We start from the raw sequence: 25,387 nt of genomic DNA on the forward strand, positions 1-25,387 counted from the left end.
ATACCCACTGGCAGTGCTACATAAAAGCCTTGCACAATTGAATCTTGGACCATAGGATTTTCAAGGCTTGAAATTAGTCTTTGTTTTATGAACTGTGATAGACAAATGGCACCTAATTAAATAAAAAAAAGGAGGAATTTCTGCATATATTCGGATCTGTGCATACCACACATCCTGTGGAGAGTACGCAATGACTCAGACACTTTTTTACATCACTGTGTGATTCACCTGAATACTCACCAACAGCCATTTAGGTTCTGAGGCGTTAAAAGTTAGGAAAGTACCCAACCTGAAGAGGGTTTGAGATTAGCACCAGTGAATTGAACAGTGATTTTATTTCCCGTGTACTTGTAGAAGGAACCCCATGTTTCTTTCCCCTCACCAGTACTACAACCTCCGAGGAACTTTTAATTTTCTTTTTAAACTGTCATGTTTGATGCTTGAGAAAAGTAAAGATCTGTAGATGAGTTGTACAGTTAAGTTTTTCACTTCATTACTTTTGGTCAGATTGAGAGGACAGGTATCTGGTCAAAATATTATTGGTTTGAAGTTGCAACAAAGAAAAATTAGTCCATGTCATGTCCACAGTTCACAGACTGTATTTTCATTTTTGTACTAAAAGCAATGCATGACTCAAAATAGTTTCTGCATTTCAATTAATTGTATGTATTAAAAGAAATATGAGCAAATTAACTGCATCCTGACTGGCTGGGGCTAATGGATCTTTTACCTTTACTTACCAGAAATTATCTTTGGAAACAAGACAGCTTTGCCACAGCAAGGATAAACAAACCAAGGAAAAGGAAGGAATCAAAATAACTCATTTGCTTTATATTATTTACCTAATATTTAACTTAAACCATTTCTTACGCACTGCGAGGTAGAAAGGCTCAGGAATTTACTTCTACTGCTAAATGGGGACGTAGGAAAGGAGCTGGTTATGCAGTAAAATGTGAAAAAACACCATAGTTCATGGCTGAAGATAGATCTAAAAGATATTTTAAGGTAATCCTTTGCTGCTTGCTTATGAGAGTGGTAAAAATCTGAACACAAAAAAATTGCTTTCTCAAGGTAACCAGGTCTGTACCAGAATGATATTCTTATGCACAAATTGTTACATAAATTGCTCTTCTAAGGACACACTTTGAACAACTTGTTAGTATAAATCTTACCCAGAACTAGGAACAATACCTGAGTTATGTGGCCCTGCTGATGGAAACTGGAGACAAATGGACTTAGCTGAAGCTGTCTGGACCATAACTTCAAGTATTTTCAACCTTGGTGAACTTCAAACTTCTCCGAAGATTTTCTGCAAGAGTTTCTAGATTGATTTTAAGAGGCACTTATCCAAAATGGTGAAAATGAAGTGAGACTTACATTTGGATAAAGCTTTATAATTTCTGTGCTGTACTTAGGTACTTTCTGATAGGCTCCTTGGACTGAAAGCAGCCCTGAGAAGAAGGAGTTGTGGGTGTTTGTGGGCTAAAAGCTCAACATCAGCTGGCAACGTGCATTTGCCACCCAGAATGTCAACTGTATCCTGGGTTGCATCAAAACTAACATGAACTGCAGGTCAATGGAGGGGATTCTGTTCCTCTACTCTGGCCTGTTGAGACCCCCACTGCTGGTATTGAGTCCCTCTGTTTGGTGTCCAGTACAAGAAAGACATGGAGCTGTTTGAGCTAATCCAGAGAAGGCTGTAAGGATGACCAGAGGGCTGGAGCACCACTCCTGTGAAGACAGCCTGAGACAGTTGAGGTTGTTCAGCCTGGAGAAGAGAAGGCTCCAGTGAGACCTTATTGTGGTGATCCAGTACCTAAAGGAGCTACAGAAAAGATGGACTGTTTGTCAGGGGTTGTAGTGGTGGTACAAGGGGTGATGGCTTTAAACTAAAGGAGGGTAGATTTAGATTAGATATAAAGAAGAAACCCTGTGAGGGCGGTGAGGCCCTGGCACGGGCTGCCCAGAGAAACTGTTGCTACCCCCTCCCTGGCAGTGTTCAAGGCCAGGCTGGATGGGGCTTTGGGCAGCCTGAGCTAGTGGAGGGTGTCCCTACCCATGGCAGGGGGTCTGTCTCATTTCTGAAAGTGCAGAATCTAACCTCCGTGCATTTGGGGGGTAGGGGACACTCTGAACTATCTCCAGTCTTGTCCCACACATTAAGTGTGGATTTGGAGTGCCTTCCCATTTAGGTTCATTTGAAAGAAGTGCAGTTTGTGTGCTCTGTGAACCAAGGCATTTCAAGTGGTGGTAACTGGGAGATATATTTTTTGGTTACTATTGTTTTTTCCCCAGAAGTGCACTCCTGACAAACTAAAACATTGATGTAGGTACACCTCATAGGAGCAGCTGTAATAGACAGGATCTGCAAGACAGTAAACCAGCAATCAAATGTAGGAAGAGAAGCAGTCAGAAGGGAGGCTAAGAAAGAGGGGAGAATCTCCAAAAGTAATAAGCCTCATTAAAACTGGAAAACGGAGAAAGGCTAGAACAGAGTGCAAAGTGTTTCAGGATCTCTGCCTTACCTTCCTAATGACAGCTGGAAACGAAAGCCTGAAAGCCACAAGCCAGGGCACAGCAAAATCAATTTCATTGCAGGGAAAAAGGATGTGGTGTAAGCATATAGAGTACTACATATTTACATGCAGAAGACAAGGTGCTGAAACAGGGATGGAAAAAAATGCAAATTAAATGGTGAGGATGTGGGCAGTGGCTAGGAGAAGCTGGGATTAAGGAAACAAGGTGAAGGTTAGCTGAAGAAAGCAGAGCAAATATTTTCAATGGAATATGGTCCAAACCCTCCTATCAGGATAATGGGAAATTGAGATCCCGAGATTTTTAGATCTTCTCGGTTTGTTCTGTTCTGCCATAGTACTGTAGCTTTGCATTTGCCTGTCCCCTACAGAAAGAGCCATCCCACTGTAATGCCATACCTTATTTTTGTGATTAGGCCTGTAGTTGAAATATAGAGTGACTCACCAACAGTATTTCAGCTGAGTAAACACAGTGATTCTAATAACTGTCTGCTAATTAACAGGTTTTTGAGATAAAGACAGTTGAAGAGCTTGCATCCTCTGACACCCCAAATTAATAATGCTCCAGAAGCAAATAATTTGGATTGGCATTATTACTTTTTGGTACAGTACAAAATAGATTAAAATGAATCTGGCTTGTTTATCTACACAGCCTAGACCATTTCAAAATGTTGAAGAGCTCTGCCTTGGCTTTAATATACGATGCCCTAGAGAGCTCTACATAAAGCTAGAAGAACTGCTCCTAAAGCAAGATTTAAACATTCCTAGATTACAATTTTATGAATAAAATTAATTAACCAACAATTCATTACATTCTAAAAGCTTCATCTGACCACAATAATCCTTGTTTGTAGCCCAAACAGTATTTGGTAATTGCAGAATGATGGAGCAATGTGGATATTTTTTGATTACAGTTCATTACATAAGATTACAACGAAGAATTTGTCTTTGAATCATAATGAAAACTTAATTGACACCACTATGCTAAAATATTTCCAATGATTAAATTTCAGTCTGTGTCTTAATCAGCATTATATTAGAAAAAGATTTTAACACGATAATGCTGTGAACATAATTTCATTGCATTATAAAACCTTTGGCTGGATCTCGTAAGTAATTAAAACTCCAGCCATCTTGGAAATCTGACACAAATGCAATTGCAATTTTAATATTATACAGTGTCAAGTTTATTTTATTCTTCTCTACTACCGTTAATGAAATCAAGCTTTTCCCTCCCTCCCATAAATAGTCTCAAATTTCTACTTGCAAGATAATTTCAAGAGCAATAACTGTCAGACACCAGAATCGTGCCTCAGGACACAAGTTAATCTTAAGCAACAACATGGTTAACTGTACAAAATGCAGTTACTTCTCTACAGAACATGCATGCAAGGATTCCCAAGGCCTGCTCTCTTAGACCTTTCACTCTATCCAAGGGTGCTGAGGCTGGATGTACAGAGAGCTCATTCAGATATAGAGGTCTTCACATATATTGGGGCCTCACTTAAGTCATTTCTACCACGAGCTCACATTTATTGCAGAGGCCTTTCTCACCACTCTATGTAATAAAGTAACAGGCAGATAATCTCCTGTGGAGATAACAGGATGCATTGCATGACTACAGTGCTGCCAATCACTTCCAACATTTACCAGAAGTTTTAAAGTGGCAACAGCACAATTTGTACTAAAACACCCAGAGGGAAGGACACGGAGCCGCCCTTTCCGAAAATGCCGTGGAGCTGCGAGTCAGCCAGCCCAACCAGAGGCAACTGCTACTGCCCTTCCAGCTGAACTCCGGACATCAATGAAGATGCTCTAGAAGGAATCCCATAAACCCCAGTCCCACAGCTTGAATTAGAAGTAACCCATCAAATCACTGATCTAGTTGTCGTTGGAAGGGTCCAGCTGGCTTGTACGCCAGGACAGTCAAGAGAGGTGCACAATCCAGGCTCCTGTTGAACAGCTAACTGCCAAACAAGGAGGCAAGAAATTAAGAACAATCTGGGGGGAAAACGAGAAGTTACTTGTGCTATGTTGCATGTTTCATTAAAATTTAATGCCCTGTGTTAAAACCAGTCATAGCTGTTGATCAGATTATTAAAACTATGCAGCCACAATATTTTGATCCAAACTTCAAACAATCTAACTGTGGATTCACAGTCTTGGTGCAGGCTTATTTCTTACTACAAGCTGTAATGAACACAAACTACAAACCATCAGAATACATGTAGTTCATTACTTAATTAAAATCTGTCATTTGCAAGTGTGTTCTGACATTTTTTCTCTGGAAAAAAATGTTTTAGCAGAGTGAAAAATGGTTACAAATCCTTTGTATTTGTTCCATTGAGAAAAAAAAAAAAATCAGAACAATAAAAAGATGCTACAGTGCTATTATACATGACTTCTGGATTCCATGACAAAGACAATTATTCAACACAATTATCCCGTGTGTGTTACAATACCTTTATAGACTAATCAGATCAAGCAGAAGCCAAGGTTATAGCACTCATTGCAAGGCAGCACATATTTATATGGGGTTGAGGCTGGGAACACATATGGTTTATGTGATGCACAGGTGTTATTTCTTTCAATGATACATATATGTAGACACACACATACAAAATGGAGCTTATATTAATAATTCTAGAAGCAATACAACTGCAGGGAACGCAAATTTAAAATTCATTTACAGGCAGTCTGTACCTATGTAAATACACAGTTACAGCCTGATGAGTTTTCTATCTGCTGCAGAATAGCCCAGCTCCTGTCAGAATGTAAGACATCCCCTGCACTCGATAGTATGATGACAATTTTCTGTGTCTGAATTCAAGAAGTATGGAGAAATGCATGTAGGTTAACAATCAATTAGGGTAGCATAATTCTTTTGCCCCTCTAAGTATCAATTCCATTAAAATCTTGAGTACTAATTTGCCAAGAATAACAGGAGTAAAAAAGTGAAATGCAGACTCCATGTGTAAAAAAGCCTGTTTATTCTTTTCATTAAGAATATTTACACATAGTTTTGCTTTGTTTATGTACAATCAGAAATGAAAGTTTAAAACTCAAGTTTAAACATCGGGATTTCAAAACCTCAGATTTATTTACTCCAAAATTAGCTGTGAGTTATCTGGTGCACCTTTCCCTGGAACTCACAGAAGGCATTTTACAGCAAGCTGAGCTGGTGACAGCAACCCATTTCCAAAAGAAGTCTTACTTGCCCTGCAATCTTCCCCCGTCTTGCAGTTGGAAGCTAGTTTTGCTTTGAGATATGCAATTGCTTGTCTAACCCTTCAGTGACCAGGGCAGGGAGCCAAACTTGTGAAAACCTGATTTAAGAAAGCTGCAATAAAGCCACATAAAAAAATCCCCAGAAATTTTCAAGTTTAGCTACTCAAACCAGGGTGGGGCTAGAGGAGCACCAGAAGATGGACAGAAAAGTGGCAGAAATCTGTCACCAGGAGAGAGTAAGACCATTTCTTTTCTCAGCAGCTAACCACAAGTCCATCTTAACAGCATTAAGAAAGTATACACTTAGATGTCATAGAAGAAAAGACAACAGTCTCTCCTGCTTGCCACACATCACACCAAAATTTCAAGTTGTATACCAGAGACATCTGAGCTATTGCCAGATCTTGACTTCTCCAGCCCAATCACATGTTGCAAGGAGTGATGGCAAGACTGGGTGAAATATTGCACTCACACAAGCTTCTTTATGTGCAGACAAAGTGCGAATAATCCTAGCAGTATGATAGTTGTAGAAAAACACTTTGCCATCTGAACTTCCTGTCACCAAAAGTGTTCCATCTGGAGAAAATTCACAGCCCACTGCAAATCCTTCCACCTGTGAAAATCAGTAACAGTGTAACTCCTGATGCTGATCAGAAAAGTTGATTGTCATACACTGAAAATTAGTACGGTATGAAAAGATTGTATCTTTAAATAAATATACACTAAAGACTTCTCCAGGTGTTTATTAAGACACAGCTATAAACCAAACTTATTTAATCAAGCTATTAAGTATTCATAAAGTCTTCTAATAACTATTCTATTCAGAGTGAATATGATTCAAAATAGACTGGCACACGGGAAAGCAAATGAAGTCAATTAATATCTATCACTGATTTATAATCAAACACTATTAGCACACATATTAAAAAGCACAAGTACTTGATATATATCTTCCTTCTAGATTTGGATACTAAGCTCCCTGTGAAGAAGGGTACCTTATGTCCTTCATATCTCTTCTTTTTGTTGATCCGGTAAGGTCGCTGGGCAGAAAACAAAGCCATGTAGTTCCCATTCGTCTGAGCAACAAACACGGACTCTTTTGGGTGCAGAGTCAGACTGGGGCAAGTGTAACGCTCCTGAAAGTAATTTTACAGAAAGTTTTGTTGTACGAAACAAAAGACTTGTTCAAATGAATCAGGTTGCCTTTTGACATATCTGACAGACTGTAACAGGCATGGTGCACATCAGTCTTCTCAAAAGTTACATTATACAAAGATACTTGACTCAATTCACTGAAAGTCGTACACCGAGGCAAATACTGAATAGGATCTCTAACGGGAGTTTTCTAGATACAGACCAAAATCCCAGCTCCCTCTGAACTGTAATTACACTGCAGAACAGCTGCAGAAAGATAAGGCCAACCTGATGGTACTTAAACACCCTTTTCCTGCCCAAGGAAAACTGAAGTGAATCCTCTTCTCCCGTATCACCTCCTCCATAGTCATACTGTGCCTTCCATGCTACTTTGTACAGTTCTCCTATCCCTCATCTTCTCAGTTCCGGCCACATTGACAGGAATAGAAATCCCCAAATCCCCACATGTAAACAGATATCTTCCCCCAGCCCACTCCTCTATAACAAGTAAAAAGAAGAAAAAAAAAATCATTATTAGCCTATTATGCCAGAAGTTCCTTATGACAGTGATTTGCCCCTGTAGACTGCTGTTGATTTTAAATTCATAAGTATCTGTAACAATTAACAACACTTAGATTTACGCTAGTGTTCCTATTTAAAACTGAACTAATATTACTTTCAAAACTCTGCATGGTGATTGCATCAGGAATTAACTGCTCTCACAAGGTTTCCACCAGGTCCAAACCTCTTCTAGCTTCAGACTAACCTAAAGACACAGGGCTGAATTTTGATGCCATGAATACAAAGTAAGAGAGCTTTGGCTGTGAGGTGCATCTGCATGTGAAAGCTGGCAGTGATCGCTGGACACGTAGGGCTATGTGGTGGAGTGAGAAGAGCAGACTGGTTTTGTTACATGGTTTGGACGTGATGAACTGGGAAAGAAGTTCTGGGTATTGTAAAGTCTTGGGCACAGAAACCAAAACAGGGTTAGGCACTGTGCCTGGTTAGGAGCGCTCTTGCTTTAGGGAGAAACTGGGTCCAACAGTACGGATCAGAAAGCACACTGCAATCTGCAGGAGCACTGTGCTGCTATGTTGGGTGTACTGTAGCAATGGGTTATTTCAAAACCCTCAATTATTCGTTATTGCAGACAAGCAATAGATCAAGTCCTGTTGGGAATGTAATCTGTTGGGAGAGTTCAGGGGTTCTCTCCCACCTTAAAGGGTTCAAACGTGGAATTCAGAACAGTGAAGCAGAGTTTCGAAAATCACCACCCAGTTTTCTTTACTCGCAGTGCAGAAGAGGGGGAAAACTGTCCATTTCAGAGATGTTGTAGTCCCAAGAAAGTATGTTCTGTGTGGGTTTTGGTTTTCTTTGTTTGTTTTTTTGGCAGGGGATAAGGGAAAAAAGTTGCTTGCTTTTCACTCCTTGCTACTGAATCTGACCAAAAAAAGTTGTTTGCTTTTCACTCCTTGCTACTGAACCTGGTCTGTACTTTATATATTCACAGTGGTTTTATTCCCCTGTAGCCTATCTAAGATGTGATGGATCCAATATTGGGCAAAGACATAACCATGAAACTTAAACATCAAACATTCCCATCAATACAGAACTGTTAATTTCAGCCAAAAAGCAGCTGTATACAATCCAATCATATTACATTACATAGGATATTAGACTTGGGGTTTCAAAAAAGACCCAGGGAGTTGGAATTATCTATTAACTTCCATGGTAATCTCTTCTGAAGCTGTCAGCCCTTCTAGACAATTTAGTCCATTAAATATCTTGCCTGGATAGATTGCTGAGAGAAATACTGCACCTGCACTGATAAAAGTAAATTTTGCCTCTGTGATTATGCTGCACTAGATTTCTATATGTGTGCATCAGGTTGCTATTACTATGGGAATATTAAACTCCATTTGTCAATAGCCCTCATTGCAGCTGATGAAAAATGTATGAAAAAGTGTGGGAAAAGAAACGTGGCACTATAGCAACTACTGGCATGCACCACTGGCAAGCTAGAATGACACTGCAGTGGCCTTGCCTAAATATAGCTTAGATGTCAGTGAGCGAGCACTGAAATGGAAATCCTTTTATCACAAGGTCATTTTTAAGAATAAGTAAGTGTGTTTAAAACAGAAAAACAAAGCAAACCCTCAACTTACATTAAGAGCGTTTTATACATCCCACACCATGACCTTAGAGAATATCAAAAGCTTCTTTTGTTTTTACTATATTGACAAGCACGAAAGACTAAATCCTGCCCCAAACAACAGTAGTTTTTAATCTTACATGAAAAATCTGATTGGAGATTTTTGCAGCACTTTGGAAGTCCCACGCAATAACGGTCCGATCGGCTGAGTCCCGGCTTACTGCATCTGTGCTGGTAAGAAATTCTCTTCCTTCTGGGAGAAAGAGTATATCCAGTGTCTGCTGTACTGCAGCCTTGTACACTCGTAACACCTAGTGGATAAAAAAGGTTGTTATTTTTTGGTAGATCAGAAGAATATGACAACCTGTGTATTCTTTCTTGGTATTGATAACTGTCTTCAACAAATTATATACGACTTTAAAACTGTGATAAAGTAACTGATTTGTAAATGTTGAAGTACTAAACAGCTTGCTAATGTGTGCAAAGAGTCCACACATGGGAAAATCAAATGAGATAAAAGAAAGCATTGGTTTGTCCAATTTATGCACTGCATTTATATACACATAAGATTCTGTTAGGAATTCCCAAGGAATTTGAGTTTGATCCCAAAAGAGCTTTAGATAAGACAATGTTGTAGAGCTGGGACTACACAAACTCCCTTCTATTTTATGAACTCAGAGAATTCTGAGGATCAGTCTGAGGATCTCTCCTCAAAATCTTCAGCTGGTTATGGAGCCAGAGAAAGGAAAGTAATTAGGTTTGAGGGGGATTTGGGACTTAAAGGTATGAAAAGGACATGGCAGGAAGCGAATATTCTTGTTGATCATTCCAGACTTAATTATAGATCACTGTATATGACTGAGGATGAGTAAACTCGATGATTCAAGGTTCTCCCAGTCCCATGCTGCTGTGTGTCATCGCCTAACTTGCAAGTGGTGAGACCCCCCCCAGTCAGGACCATACAGCAAAGGAGCAAAGCTTGTGTGCTCAGTCAGAAACTGCCTACAAGGCCAGCATGGACACCCTTAGCAGGAGACTGCCCCATTCACCCTGAAGAAGATACCTCAATCCCACTAAGGGCGCAGTCTGACACCCTCTCCCGAAGAAGAAACCCAGAAGTTTGACCTTTTCAAGTGCTGCCAGGAGTGCTGCTGTCAAACAGTTTGGTGTTTTAAGGACTCAGCCAGGATCCTGCCTTTGTCTACAGGAATTCAATCCCACACCTCCCACCTCATCTGCCTACAGCCTGTCCTAGCAAGAGGCAGCTTCTGATGCTTCTGCTGAAGCAGAGGCTTTTTCTGCCACTCTGCTGGAAACACAGGGCAGGAGGGAAAGGAGTCATCAACGCTTCAAAGTACATCTGGGCTTGAGTAAATTATGTGCCTCATCCTCTGGTAACTAATGCATACCAACAATCTCTAAAGAAGTTGGAGGTATAAAAGGAAATACCAAAGTTCCCAAATTTTCTTCCCAAGTCAAAATCACTGGAGCTCACATACCTGGATCCTCTTTCAGGCCTTAAACCAGAGTGGGTTGGATTAATGCAGAAACAGGTCCTCAGCCACAGGATTCTGAATATTTTAACAGCCTGTGAGTTGGATCTTAAAAATAAGAGATCTTGAACTATTCTAAGGAATATGTGGTTAATTTTAATTTCCTTTCTTTCCACCTGGCTTCATGAAATTCTGCATCTATGTTGTGTACCTTGAATTTTGCAAATCAATACTTTTGCTTTTTTTTTTTTCTGATTTGCCACCAGTGAAGAGAAACTTCAAGGCAAGTGGCCAGATCAAAGCAATCCACCTCTCTGAATATGGTGATCCTTAAAACTAGGACACTGGAAGGCTTCTAGTTATTAATATCTAAATCTCTCTTTCCAAGACAGCTAAAACATAGCGTCCTGCACTTCCAGCAGGGTGTTCTGAGGTTAGTCCTTCTTCTGACCTCACTAGGACAGCCAACAGAGCAGAGGGAGTGCTTGAAGTATTATGCTGAAATGGTTCTAAACTTTGTGAGGCATTTCAGTGCCTACCTCATGCCCCTAACATAGCAAGTGACTACTGACTTCGGGGCCCCGACCCTCTACAGCTACTCTAAGCACACAAATTTAAAAAAAGTCATTTTCAGGTGTCTTGGTGAAATATCCTGGATTATACCTCTGGTTCATATTTTAACCAATAGAAGAAAAATCATTTTGAACATCACACACAACATGAGAACATCTTGATTTCTTGCCTCAAGCTCAAAAATCTATGACTGGAAATGTTCAGAACTAGCTGATCCTGCTGTAGGGTAGAGATACAGCAGGCGATCTCCTGAGGTCCCTTCCAGCTCTGCTTCCTGTGATCTCGGCATGTGGAAGGATGGCAGCAGCAGCTGCTCCAATTGCTTTTCACAGCCTCTGCAAAATGTAGGGATTAGAAAGGAGATGTTTGCATTCAGTGCAGAGCCTTGGTCACGCAAGCACCCTACACACCCTGTAATGACATCAACTAGATGTAAACCTGCAGACTCTAAAAAACTGTCACACTTTTCAGCAATCTGCCTGCATTTTTAAGATAGTGAATATACAAATGTGTTACTTGCTCTCATCAGATTTTTCAGCATAGGAATCTGCATAATATACAAAGCAATTAAACTTTGTAAAGCCACAAGTGATATTTGCATATTTATAGCCTCCACTTTGTCTGTGGAGAAATCACCATGCATAGCTATTTCTTCACAGAGTTATAAAAGGAAGCCCACAGTTCATTAGCAAAGTAGAAAATAAAGCTATTTTGTAGGAGCAAAAATTAAAAAAAAAACCAACCCCAAAACCCCAGAAAACCACACCAAACCCACAACCAAAACCAGAAAATATAATAGCTGCCTGGAATGAGAAATGGAAAAGCATACAGAAACTTGACAGCTGTAGAAACTGTAGGAGAACTGAAATGCAGTTAAATTGAGAGGAGGGGACACAAAAGACTCTCCCACCCCAACAGACTGAAGGAGGCAGTGATTTATCAGCAGGTGCCTTTACAGAAGTGACAAGTCCCAACTGGAGAGTCAGCAGGATGAGAGCACGGAGCCACACAAACGTGTAGAAACAGGGACAGGGAGGCAGAAACAAAGGCCAGTCAGTGCCATGAAATTAAGAACAACAATACAGAGCAATAAATGATAATAAAGTCCCAAACAGTGACTCATGGAAGTGATTCTTTAATACTACATTCTTTTAAAGATACAAAATTCAGATATACTGTTTGTGTCTTTGTCTTCTAAAACAATAAAAACCCAACTTGTGAAACCTATGTAGGTATGTGTCCTATACATACACTGTGTCCAGCACTGTTAAGGGGCTAGGGTTTGGGTTTGGGACTTGTTTTTATCACATTTTGGGGGCAACAGACATCTCTCAGTAAAGAAAAAGAAGAGACTGTGAAGTTGGTAATGTGAACATACTCTTAATTTTTGCTGAAATCCTGTTGGACTCTTACACATACTGCCACTATCAACTTAAGCATTTCCAGGTCTAATCATTAAATCTGTTATTTAACAGCAGATCCAACCGAATTACCCGTGTGTCTTAGCTCTGCAACAGGAAACTGTCTCTATAGAGATCAGTACAAAAGACCATGTTTTTCTATATGTTTGACACATACCTCAGAAAAAACTATACTGTTTAATTTTCAGACCACATAGTAAGAACTGATTCAGAGAACAATAAATCAACACTTTGAATAGCAGCTAGGAACTTGATATACATAGCATTTAAATTCCCCCATAAAGACAGCTTTCAAAAATCACTAATTGCAACACCCCTGCTCAGAAAAGTACTCATAATTAAACTTGTTTTGTTCTACCTTAGACAATTAATTCATGACATGCCTGAGGAACTTGCTTGGGGAGAGCACCAGTTTCCCTACCCTGCTGGCTTTAGTTTGTTAGTACCAGCTCTCGCTCTTTTTCTGTTTGCAGATTTATCACCCGTAAGCATTGGAAAACCACAGTCCACTTCTTTAGTCTAAGCATTTTCTGGACATAAAAGAAAGCATTTCAAAGGAAGGCCTAATAGTTTCTGGTGTCAACACAATCCAAAGTAATAATAAAGCTTCTTCAGTAAGGCGAGAGTTCATGGCTGCAGGCATTCGACAAGAAAGGTAATTTAAGAAAATTAAATCAGTTGCAAACAGATTCTTATGGTTCTGGTGATTTGAAAGGCATGCTGTGATGCTGAACTCAAGGTATATATTTCAGTTGGGTGTTCTATAATACTCTGCATAAAGCACATGCAATGCCTGGTACTGTCAAGAAAACTCAAAGCCTCTGCACAGGCAATTCAGAAGCTGCCGCTCGCTCCAGCTCGGTGCTGGTCACTTGCAACCCGTGTGCACTTCACTTTCCCAGAATTTCCTCAAGCTTTATGCAAGTGATGAGAAAGAAATGTGCTTTTGTAGGTATTGCACAGGGCATTAGGAGATAAGGTCTCAAAACAAATATAATAGGACTATGGTCAATCTGGATAGTCACAGAAAAAAACCTCAATCAGCCCGTGCTGTGGTTTCCAAGCTGTAAAATGGCCAGGGTTTTCTTCTTCCACTCCTTATCCTACCTTTTCAGACCAAGTGCTTTGGCATGGAATTGCTTCTTCCTACTGGCACGTTGGGTAGTTAATGCAATGGGGTGTTGATTTAAGCTTCATCTGTGGAACACTACTACACCTAATACATCTATAGTATAAATACAAAGTGTATTGCAGCTTAAAAGAACGCTTATTTTGCACAAAACAGAAGCATTTTTATCTACTGCAGTGTGAGCCATTTTGTGTAGATCTGTTCATAAGGTAGGGTGTTGAGGCAGGTTACTGCTATTTGCTTTTGAGCTACATGTTCACAATAAAACCACAATCACATGACACAACCAGTTCAGGGTTCTGATCTCCATCTGGAAGCTATAATGGCAGTTTTAATCAAAACACATGACAATATCATAGACAAAAAGATGAAGCATGACACATCTTTATGTTCTTTTAAAGTATTTTAGCATAAGACTGGTGTATTTCTTTTTCGGTTGCTGGAAAAAAGACTATTTTGCTTCTCTAAGTTTTTTCCCATTGTAACTGCTCTGTTTTCAGACTAGGTTCAAGAATTTCAAAGGGGTCCTGAGAATAATTAAAAGGATAATTTAAAAAGGGAGAGTGATTAAAATGAATAAGTGATTTGAGTTTAATCTGTTGTTGAGCTACAAGATTTTAGGTATGAACGATGGACACTGCTTTTTTTAAAGTCATTTTCAGGTTGCTTGAGAAAGCACAAGAATTTTGTGATGGAAAGAATCATTAATTTAATACAAAGAAAAAAAATCCCCATCAAATTTTTTATATATATCCCCGTCTCAAATAGAATAAGGAAAATATATAGGAAACAAGGAAGAAATATCGAGATACAGAATGGCTTGTCTATGAGAAGCAATAATAAGGGCTTTTCAGTCCAGAAATGAGACTACCAATGTGAATTGGAAAGAATTGGAGATAAAGTCCAAGCAGCATTGAGGAACATGAATGGTCTCTTCCATTATAAGAACTTAGACTCCAACCCAGCAGAAGGCAGCTTCAAAACACAGCGAGAGAAATGCTTTTTCACACAAAGCGTATTTAAGTTGATGAATTCCCTACCACAGGATGTCACAGATGTAAAAAAACCCACCAGGAACAATCAATTCCACAGCATGAAAACTCAAAGAGAACCATGACAGGTGAAGATGTCTAACTAGAAGTTAGAAAGGCCTGGGTAACCACTGCTTGCAATTATGATAAAGTTTGCTGTGCTTTCACACTCTTGTTTTTTTAAATACATACTGGTCACTGCTGGGGGTGTAAAATTGGTCTAGGAATGGGCTGAAACCAGAACTGCTATTCCCCGACAGCTTCTCACTCAAATACCCACGCTCCAGAAGGAGGCATGTTTTGTTCCTGGCCCATTTCAGTCTCTCCAGGAGCAGTTACTCCTGGAGAGATGATATGCACAGACAGGTCTACGATTCTCATCTGTGATATCACCAGATGAGGTTTCCAAATAAACACAGCAGGACTGCTCACGTATGTGTTACAGCCACATAAAATGTGCCTTCACACTCAGAAAGGACCCCTGAATGCTAACATCTAAACCCAGATGCTACTACATAAGCACAAATATACCCTCACCACATTTCCTTCAACTTTTTGTCCATAGATTCAATAAGGATTCTTCTGACAGTGTGAGAATAATAACTTTAGTTTTCCACTGCGCCGAATAAATCATCTTATTCTAATTACATTGTTCTTCCTAATACCACTAGTGCATGACAATGTATTGGCTGTTTCTATGGAAACCAGAAGTGCAAGTTGCTCCACCAATTTCTACAGCCTTTTTTCATATTTATATGCTATCCAGAGACAAATTCATTAGGTCTCCTAAATACATGCTACTTAAAATGACTGCATCTCATCTGAAAGAAATTGCAATAGAATGTTACCAAGGAAACAAATGCACTGCACTTGCACTCTAAATTTATTAATTCTTTTAACTGTGCTTTAATGACTTAGGCTTATTTCTTTATAAGCTCGAGTATGGAGAAATAGCTCAACAACATAAAAAGCATCTCTCTCATTTTTTCTTTTTAAGCATAAAGCTATAGATGATACTTGCAATTTTGTAGCTAAACAATGTTCAATCCAGAATAATAAACCAAGATAGGAAAACAACCAACCCTGCTGTTACTCTCCTTTGGCCTCAATAATAAAAATTCCATAGTGCATTTCTAGACTAATTTTAAAAGCTCAAAATAAGTGCTTCTGCTGTTTTTCTAGATAATTTGTTCTACAGCTTATACAACCTCCATTTCAAAAATTAGATCTTTGTGTAACTATTCAAATCTAAGTTTTCCTTAAATTTTTCGATCACTTCAAAAGACTGACTTTGTATTCATCTTTTCTGAAATCTTCCTTATGTCCAGACAAAATTTTGGTTTTAAGCCCAAAGGCTGGACCTTTCCATTCATTTGTACTCATCCCAATTCTAATAAGTCATTGCTATTTTTCTTGTATGATATTCTAATCTTTTTGAATTATTATGAGTTGTGCTAGCACACTCTTTCTGCAGTAAACTTTTCTTCAGAAATAAACTATTCAATACTGTCTCCCTTTGGAGTCATTCCTGAAGTACTTCACTAAATTACTCCCAGTCGCTTTCCTGTTCTGAGCTCTCCCCTTTAGTTAGTTTTCTCATTTTACAATACTTAGGTCAGGTCCTACATTCTCCAGCTTCTCTAATTGCTCTACCAAAGCCCAACAAAGAAATCATAGAGTGACATTAAGGAAGCTTCATACAATCTACCTTTACTTAACCCTTATAGCTATCTTTTTTAATCATTACATCACTTATTCCTGTATCTTTAACTAATCTTTTCTTCTAAGTCTATTCTGTGGATTTTTCAGGTCATACTACTGGGTCTCCACTACTGATGCTCTTCCTCTCTTTAAGTTAAGCAGCGGATTTGCATTTAGGGAACTTCAAGTACTGCTTAAAGATCACAGCCCCATTGCCTTCCACTTCCTCTCCAGATTACTGCCTGGTGCTCCATCAGGACTTGCTGTTCTGACAGCTCTTGCCAAAGCTAAGCTAGTCTAGCAGACAGCTCTTGCCAAAGCTCCAGCGGGTCTCAGTGGTTTACGAGGCAGAACACACGGTCATCAAGAGACGAGATCAAAAACAGAGTACACCCAACAGCTGAATAAATTATTCCTCTATTTTTACCAGAGTCCACAAAATGGTTAGTGATCTCCTTACCTTTAGAGTCCCTTGCATTTCTGTGTGCACATGATAAATACCCAGTTCCTGAATGCTTACAAAATGTTAAGAATTTCACCAATCAAAGCAGAATCTAAATAAAAGGTAAAATATGCAAAACTCAAAAATAATTATATAGATACACTTAGAAAATTTAAATGAATACATTCAGATGCAAGTTCTTGAGTGCTGTATGCCCTTTCAGCAGAGCTACTAACATCCCCGCTTTACACTCTGTGAACCGTGCTGACAACGTGCAAATAGATCTTTTCAGTCTCACAATTCTCTCATGATATAAGGAACTTCAGCTCCTTTAAAAGTATTATCAGTACAAGACAGTTACAGTTGTAGTCTTGTTCTGATGTTACAACTGTGGAAGTTTAGAAAACCAAATTAAAAAGAAAAAAATATTAGATATCACTGTATTTTCTTTTGTGAATGCAATAAAGTCCTTACTGCTGAGCTAACGGATACAAATATCAACCCTTTGTTCTCCTTAGTATTTCAAGGGATATTAAAATTTCAGGTAGAGTAAGTGGTTGGAACATACACTGTGTCCTGTCTGAAAAGCTGATGTAGATCAGCCGAAATGGAGAATAACTGTGTAATTCAACTGGCTTGTGCTGAACATCTTAAGAAATTCTTCCACAGCTCAGAGGAAAGAAATACTTCTAAAAAACATAACTACTTTAAGGTATCTGTTATTGAACAATTATTTTTACAGGGCATTTTACAGGGTTTTTCTAGGTTCAGCTCTAAGGTCCAGAGATCCCATGGGGGCTGTTCAATATGATGCTCTGTCTTTGGTCAACACTGCAGAAAGCCCTTTTTTTATTTAAATATAGCAGCTAACTATAACCAGTTTTCTGGTCTTTTCATAAAGTCTTTATAAACATTCTCCAAATGTTTCATAAATTTAATCAATCTGTTATATGGCAATATAAGATCCCCAGAATAATCTCTCTGTCAGAGAGACAAAACTGGGTTTAACATAAACAGAAAGAAATACCACTACAATAAATCTCCACATGATGTTCAGTTGACTCTTTTATTCTTTTTTGTTTTTTCAGGTTTTGATTACTTGTCTCTGTAATTTTGCAATGCCTGTGTACTTTACATTTCACTGAGCAGTTAACAAGCTGCCACATCCATTCATTTCTCTGAAGTATATTGCTTAGCTTTATCTTGAAGATTTTAACTCCCTTATCGTCCTTTCATTCTCTATCTTGCTCAATACCCAACGCTACATTTGAAATCATTTTGTCTATTTGCTCAACAGAACATGGATGGCAATAAAATGTCTTTCAACATTCATGGGTTTTTTGGTATCTGCCTTTCTGATTAATAGCTTACTGTACATTTCTCCATGTTTTACTAGCTGAAAGGCTGTCTCAAACCTCTCTTCATACATTTTCTCTGAGACTTAGAAATCCACTTTTTATACCACATTCAATACATGAACATTGGTAATCTAAGCTCATAAATGTACACTCATATTAAAAATTAGTTGCTCATCAAAATCAAAGTGAGATTTCAGAAGTACTAATACAGAAAAATACCACTATCGGCTATTCTGTGTAATTTTCCATCAGCAGACAGCACCAGTGTGGCAAACTGGCATAAACCAGCCCATTTTGGCTACCTGATACACATATGTAATTGGACAATCTTTTTATTATTAGTCATTCTCTCAACCTCTGTGACGCTTAATGCTTTGGTCTGAATTTCCACCAAAAATGTCCTCATTTCCTGATATATAATAATTTCATATATGATTTTGCTTCACATACGTAGAGTCAAGATGTGCCAAGTGGATAGCCTGTTAAAACATGGGAGTACATGCTAAAGAATGACCAGTAAATTACCAGCAAATGCTGAAATTGAGTTTTCAGTGTGCAATGAGTAACCAGATTCAAGCTCTTGATTTATGGTGCTCACCCTATTGACAAAATATGCTGCAAAGCCTGAAAAGGCTATCAGGAGTATGATGATGGGAACAAAGAGAATCATTAGTTCACCCACACATGGTTCCAAGCTGAATGACAGGTTAACACACTTGAAAGAAAAGGGAAAACAGGAAAATCTTGCAATGAACTAGCACTTGAAAGGTATTAAGATTGTTTGCATCAAAACTGAAATGAAGTGGCATGAGTCCTCATGTTAAAAGCATTTGTTAGAACAGGACTAAGTTCAAAATACTTGCCAGGACACTTTATCCAATTTTGAATATGGCCTTACCTGTGCAAGGTGGAAAAGACAGAACACGTTTTGTTTTTATCTTGTGAATAAAGGCAATAGTATAAGCTGAAAGCATGAATACCTGAAGAGTCCCTTGAAATCCTCCACATTGGGGAGAAGCAGACATGAGATACTGATGGTTTTGATGATTCCTGCCTAGCCAACATACTGTTCTATGGCTGAGCTTGAAACGTAACTACATTATTTTGCAGTAACGATGCACAGGTGATACCATTCTGCAAGAAGCCATAAGCAATCAAATCAGATTGACATTTTCTCCCTTTTCTCCACTCAGCTATGACCTTCTACATTCACTCAGTACACATACACTTCTTCAAATTTTAAAGCCAATATAAATACAAACGTAGGTGTCTAACAGTCTGCACCCATCACTGAGCTACAGCAACCTCGGATGGAAAAATAAAAATTACAAAATAGAAGGGTAATAGAAGCTCTCTCCAGCTTTTGGAAATGCTTCAGAGAGCAAACTGCAGGGCTGCCTTAGAAAATCACAGTCCACACAAAATTACAGTTTTCAAATGAACAAACACGTCAAACAAACAGAAAAATAATCAATACCTGTTACCGGACTAAACCCATGATTTCCACTTTCTAAGGTGACTAGACGCTGCTCATTATTAAAATTAATATTCCTTATGTGCTACTTAATAGGCTAGTTTTCCAACTGATGAAGTTCTACATGAACATAATTGCTTCCTAATGAACAAAGCAGGTAACAGCTGCTAAAAACTTCCAGCAAGAACCCAGAACAGGATCTGAACACAACAGGCTGGGATTTTGTTTTATCAAGCCCAAAACCTTTCCTATTTTGCCTGCCAGAATACACATTCATTCACTTACATATTTTCTCAGAAAGTAAGTTATTTCCTTTTAATATGGTGGGATGTTTCCATAATTTCTTCATTAGCATCAGCGTAAGGAAATAGACTTACACACAATCTTTCTAGGCACTGAGTGTCGTGCAGGGACAGAGACAACCACTGCGTGCATTCCTCAGTGATCAATAGCTCCAAGGCTGGGGTTTCAGCATTGCAAAAATGACTGTATGGTTAGTCAGTGAGATAAAATTCTGCTAGCCTCAATTTTGCTGTATATAGGCATCTTTGCCATAGAATGCACAGCTTTTCGAGCAATCACGTCAGAAGGTGGGATCAAGGGATGTCACAGCATGCAATGGGACATACTGTGCACCACGGCAGTGCCATCAGTCAAAAAGAAAAAAATCATAATGTAACAATCTTGATTACCATCTACTTCAGCAACAGTACTAAGTGTGGATAAAGAATGGCTCATGGAAATACAAATACCTCATTGCATCCATTTGAAAAAGGCACCCTACCTAGATCAGTAAGCAAGAAGGCAGAAAACATAAAGTTGAGCAGTAGAGCATAAAGATACAATAAAATACTGTGTGAATCCCATCAAGATAATATACTCCCTAATTGGCAGAAAACAAGAAGGCTGTTTTAGACTGAATGTATAGTCAATTTAATAAAATGTTAAATATTCATGTTCTCTATAGATATAAATGGCTTTTAGAGTGTCTTTTTGTTGTCTGGAATGAATCATAGATGTTTTCACCTAAAGCATCCACTACTGGCTCTGCATGCAGACACACACGCAGCTTATACGTCATCCCCTGCAACCTACACAGAGGTGATCCCAAACATAACTATTGCTCCTTAAAACTGTGCAGTGGTAAAGTACTGAAAACTGCAGTTTTCCTCTGCAATTTTGCCAGATCTAGTTTACACAAAAGTTACTGTATCAGAAAGTGATTTCAAGCCAGGCTGCTGCTAGTCAGAATTACAGAAGATGTGAATTGGTGGGCTGTTAAAGCCTACAGTTTATAAGCATGGGTTGGCTCCTTTGCTTTCTTATGATGCCTTTTACAAAGGTCAATACCTCACAAATTGCACACTGCCCCTTGTTTTTTCATCATCTACTGCAACCTCCATCTCAACACGTTGTCTGCTCCTCGCTGCAACAAAGCCCCACGTAAACTATGCCAGGTGTATCAACTGACAGTCTGGCTGTGGTTGAGCTGAGGCACCAGAATTAAAAACAGGCTGGAGCTGCTTTAAGAGATGACCACATTTGGTGCCTTCAGTGCTTGGAATAAAATGATTGATACCCTGCCTGGTACAAAGAGAAAGCACTATTGAAACTGAAATTTCACAATGGGGGAAAAGGACCAAGAACAGCATTTTTCAAGCCATTTCTCTAGGTGCAAACATAATACTACTCAAAGACAAAACCAAAATCACAGATTCACAGAATCACAGGATGTTAGGTGTTGGAAGGGACCTCAAAAGATCATCTAGTCCAACCCCTCCCTGCCAGAGCAGGAACACCTTGATTAGGTCACACAAGAGCATGTCCAGTCGGGTATATACAGATATTGGCAGAGATACTGACAACAGGAGAGCATCAAAATCATATTACTCAGAACTAACTTATCTAGCACTAACATTAGCATCTGTTGTTTAGACCTTTAATTCTAAAAAAAACAATGATAATTCTGCATTGTCTTCAAGATTTATCATCACAATCTCTGCTATCAGAACTGCTGCAAAAAAATTATTGTTCAAGCATAATCCTTGAAATGTAAACACCCATTGTAAAGGAATCTTCTAGTGCCTTGAAACTCAAGTGCCTTCTCCACCATCAACATCTGAGATTGTCTCCTACCATCTATGAAAGGTTTCTAATCACATTCCTCCATGACCATATCGAACAATAAGCTACCATTCCAGACAGGAACTTTTTGCAATATTCCATTTTGGTAACGTGTTACTATAGAACAGAATCAGTTCTCGTTTTCCATCTGTAGAGACTGGGCACCTTAGCCACACACAAGCTGGAAGTATTGGCAGTTTTGGAATGAACATGCTCATCAATCACAGTTGATTTCAAATCTAGAGAAAAATCTTTACAGGCTTCTAAAAGACATTCACTCAAAGACATACAAAGGCACAAAATCCATCATAAAAAAACTACAGGTGGCGAAAGAATGTCTCTGCCTATGTACACAACTAAACTATCATTTGACTTACAGTAACATTAGACTTACTGTAACTACAGTATTATTTATAGGAAAGCTTATTGCACCATCAGAAAATCTTAGAAAAAATGTTTTGTCACCTACTTCTGTTGTCTTCTTTTTGACTAGGACCAAATATCTCACATTTTGAGCTACAATATGGCCTACAATCTTCAAGCCTTAAAAATATTATACTTACTTAGTTACTGAACTAACTACTTTTTAAAGGAAGTCCAGCCTAGCATGACATACAATGGCTTCTCTATGTTAAAAAGGACAGCTAAGTGTTCAATTACTGACTGCACCTCCTCCCCACAATCAAAGTCTACTGTTACAAGAATCTTAAGAAAGAAAAATTTTATGCCCCTCTTTATTTGCCTGCTATGAAGCCACTGACGCTGCTGCTCAGGACAGAAGATACCTACTAATCTTCCTTTTTCAACCCCTGCCAGAAAAAAAAAATTCTTTTGTTCTACAGACAGTGTATCAACATCCCTTACTAACAACAAAGTAATGCCACATACCAGGACAAGGGAGGGGGAGAGAACTACTGTGGAAAATCCCATCACTTTTTAAAAAGTTACATAGCTATTCTTTATCATAAGTATTTACAGTTTTGGCTATCTATAACTAGAATCATCTTCATTCACAGAACTATGCTTCAAGTATCTCTTCACATTCTTATCAAGGAAAAATAGACATCATACAAGCATGATGGATGGAGTAAATCCTATCAGACTTTGTAAAAAGGTTGACACTATCTCTGAAATTCACAGTAAATATTTTTGGCAATCTTGATAGGTACTTAATGTTTATCTTTAAAGAACTTACTCATGTGAGAGAAGCTTGTGATACAGATCTTACACGATTAAAATCTTTTCTCAAACATCCGTAACGAATCGAAAGGAACAACTGTGGCACAGGAATTAGATTGTTAATTGCACAGTAGCACTGTGTTTCCTTAATAAAGCAACTCCCATAACTATTCCAGAGCTCTGCCATTACAGCCCTCATACCTGAAATGTAACTGCCTACATCTCTCATCTATTATTCTTAGTGCATCAAAGTCACAGACAAAGTTTGGATAAGCAATCTTATCTTTTTCAGATCCCTTCTGTCACCCACAAGAGCAAACAGATGGCTAAATACGATGAGTAGGATCTACCCACATAGAAATTCAAAGGGAAACAAAGAACTACTCACTTTACAGTCACTGTTGCTCTTTGAGCTGTTCTGAGCACAAGGATGTCGGCTTGCCTTACACTTCCACAGGTGGCCTACAGCTCTGGGCATACCTGAGCTCTGAATGGCAGCTGGGAGAATGCCATTCATCAGGATGAGGCTATACACACCTTTCTCTAGTCACCTGAGAATGTAAAATCACTCTAGGCTTCTACTCAAAAACTGCTCATAACTGCTCGTGAGCAAGTGAGCTCTGCTGCTTGTAGTACACAACTGCCTTTTCTTCAGTCCTAAGGTGGGCTATTGGCTTTAATTCAACTATATGTTCCTTATATTTACATAAACAAAAAAAGTTGTATTTTTTGCTTTCAATGTTCCTCTTTGTGCTTCAAAAAACATTACAGAGGTTCATATCAACAAAAGGCAATACAATCAACAACAAAGGCAAAATATTTCAGAATAGCATTTCGTTGAAAGACCAGGACATCTATCAGCTCAGTAATGCACAGCACAGAAAAACTAGGAAACATCCTGAAAGAGAAAGCGAGGAAAGATTTCCATTACCTTTGAAGTCCTTATATCCCAAGCTTTAACTTCTGGGCTGAACCCTCCACAAATGAAAGTATTTGACTCTGTAGGATGGAACTTCAGCGCGCTGATCCTAAATTCATTTTGGCTGCTAAATATCTGCTTCCCTAAAATAAAGAGTGGAGATTACAATTTTAGTGGAAAATTAAATATGTTATTCATTACAACCTAGTTTCAAAAATATCAAGGTTATTAAAGGTGAATATAGTAATAGATTTCAAGCATCTGGGGCTACTCTTGTCTACTGAAAATGCAAGAATGACTATCCACATGAAATTACTCTTGGTCATGGGCCTCTGAACCACTGACTGCTTCCTACTGAAAGGAGAGAACAAGTGGTTTCACACACTTAGGAGAGAAGCTCCAATGAGGTCCCAGTTCAGTCAACAAGCAGGACGAAATCTACTAATCTAATGGTTGAATGTTTCCCTACACAGAAGCCAGTTTTTCTTTCAGTGGGATAAAAATAACTAGAACAAAATATTGTCTGTGCAGAAATACCACATCTCAAACTATAGTACAACTCTTGAGTTGTTTACTTATCTTTCTGTGAAAGTAGGAGTGAAACTTCATCTTGAAAGTAGGAAATAATTTGCATACCATCATATGAAGGCAATAGCTGTTCCCATGGATACACTGTTTCCAACATTTAATTGTGTACGCTGATCTCCACAGGATCCTGTGGTTAGTATCAATTGGATTGTTGACACTTGCAAAGGCAACAGAATTCAGCTAGGTTAATTTATAGGACTTTCCCACAGTCCACTGATTCCTTTCCCCTTAATAAATTCATGATGTTAATGTACACTGTCTAAAGTATAGTTTTTGGAACAGGAGCATGGACCAAGATAAATTCATTTGCTCAGTTTCACAATTTCAACTGTGCTTCTATTCTACATATCACATATAAAGAGCTACATTGAATAAAGTCACTGCTTTAAGCCAAGGTACTGCACAAGTAAAAAAAAACCCAAACCCAGAAACAACCAATCCTTAAACTACAATGACAAAAGATTCTTAAAATATTAATTATTCTACATTTTCAGCAACTGAGTTGTTCTCAGATAGGCTTTCTTAAACAACTGAAAATACTTTGAGCTAAAAACATTAGTGACATGTAAATACAGCTAGGTGAACAATACTGAAAATCATTCATATAGATTTTTTTAATGCTTATTTCATGGTTTAGATCCAATTTATTTGATTTCATCATCAATTCCATTTTTCCCATCTGCTAAACTCAACTTACACTGTCAAGATATCAAATTATGTATTTATTCATTTTACTTCGTCACACGTGCTCTTCAAGCTATCAGGGGCAGGGAAAATAGATTGCAGGGAGTGTAAGGGAGGGTTGAGTGTTGTTCTATGTGGTCTCTGGGTTTTGTAGGGTTTTTTGATCTTTTTTAAAAATTAAACCCATGCAAGATCTAAATGGCCCCTCTGTCACCACTGAATG

The 25,387-nt window shown here is 38.6% G+C and overlaps 1 protein-coding gene across 2 annotated transcripts in view; it reads right to left on the reverse strand.

The window, feature by feature from the left end:
• Nucleotides 1-6,153: 6,153 nt before the first annotated feature.
• WDR25 (WD repeat domain 25) overlaps nucleotides 6,154-25,387 on the reverse strand; it is a gene marked incomplete at both ends in the record, with an annotated part of 71,958 nt that continues 52,724 nt past the window's right edge. For both annotated transcript variants that reach the window (XM_084270536.1, XM_084270535.1), the window contains 4 exons: nucleotides 6,154-6,375; nucleotides 6,758-6,898; nucleotides 9,189-9,359; nucleotides 23,905-24,035. In XM_084270536.1, the coding sequence (XP_084126662.1) occupies nucleotides 6,154-6,375; nucleotides 6,758-6,898; nucleotides 9,189-9,359; nucleotides 23,905-24,035 (665 nt within the window). The remainder of the gene's footprint in view (nucleotides 6,376-6,757; nucleotides 6,899-9,188; nucleotides 9,360-23,904; nucleotides 24,036-25,387) is intronic.

The sequence above is a fragment of the Gallinula chloropus genome (genome assembly GCF_964237585.1).
Source record: "Gallinula chloropus genome assembly, chromosome: 14".
NCBI classification, from domain to species: Eukaryota; Metazoa; Chordata; class Aves; order Gruiformes; family Rallidae; genus Gallinula; species Gallinula chloropus.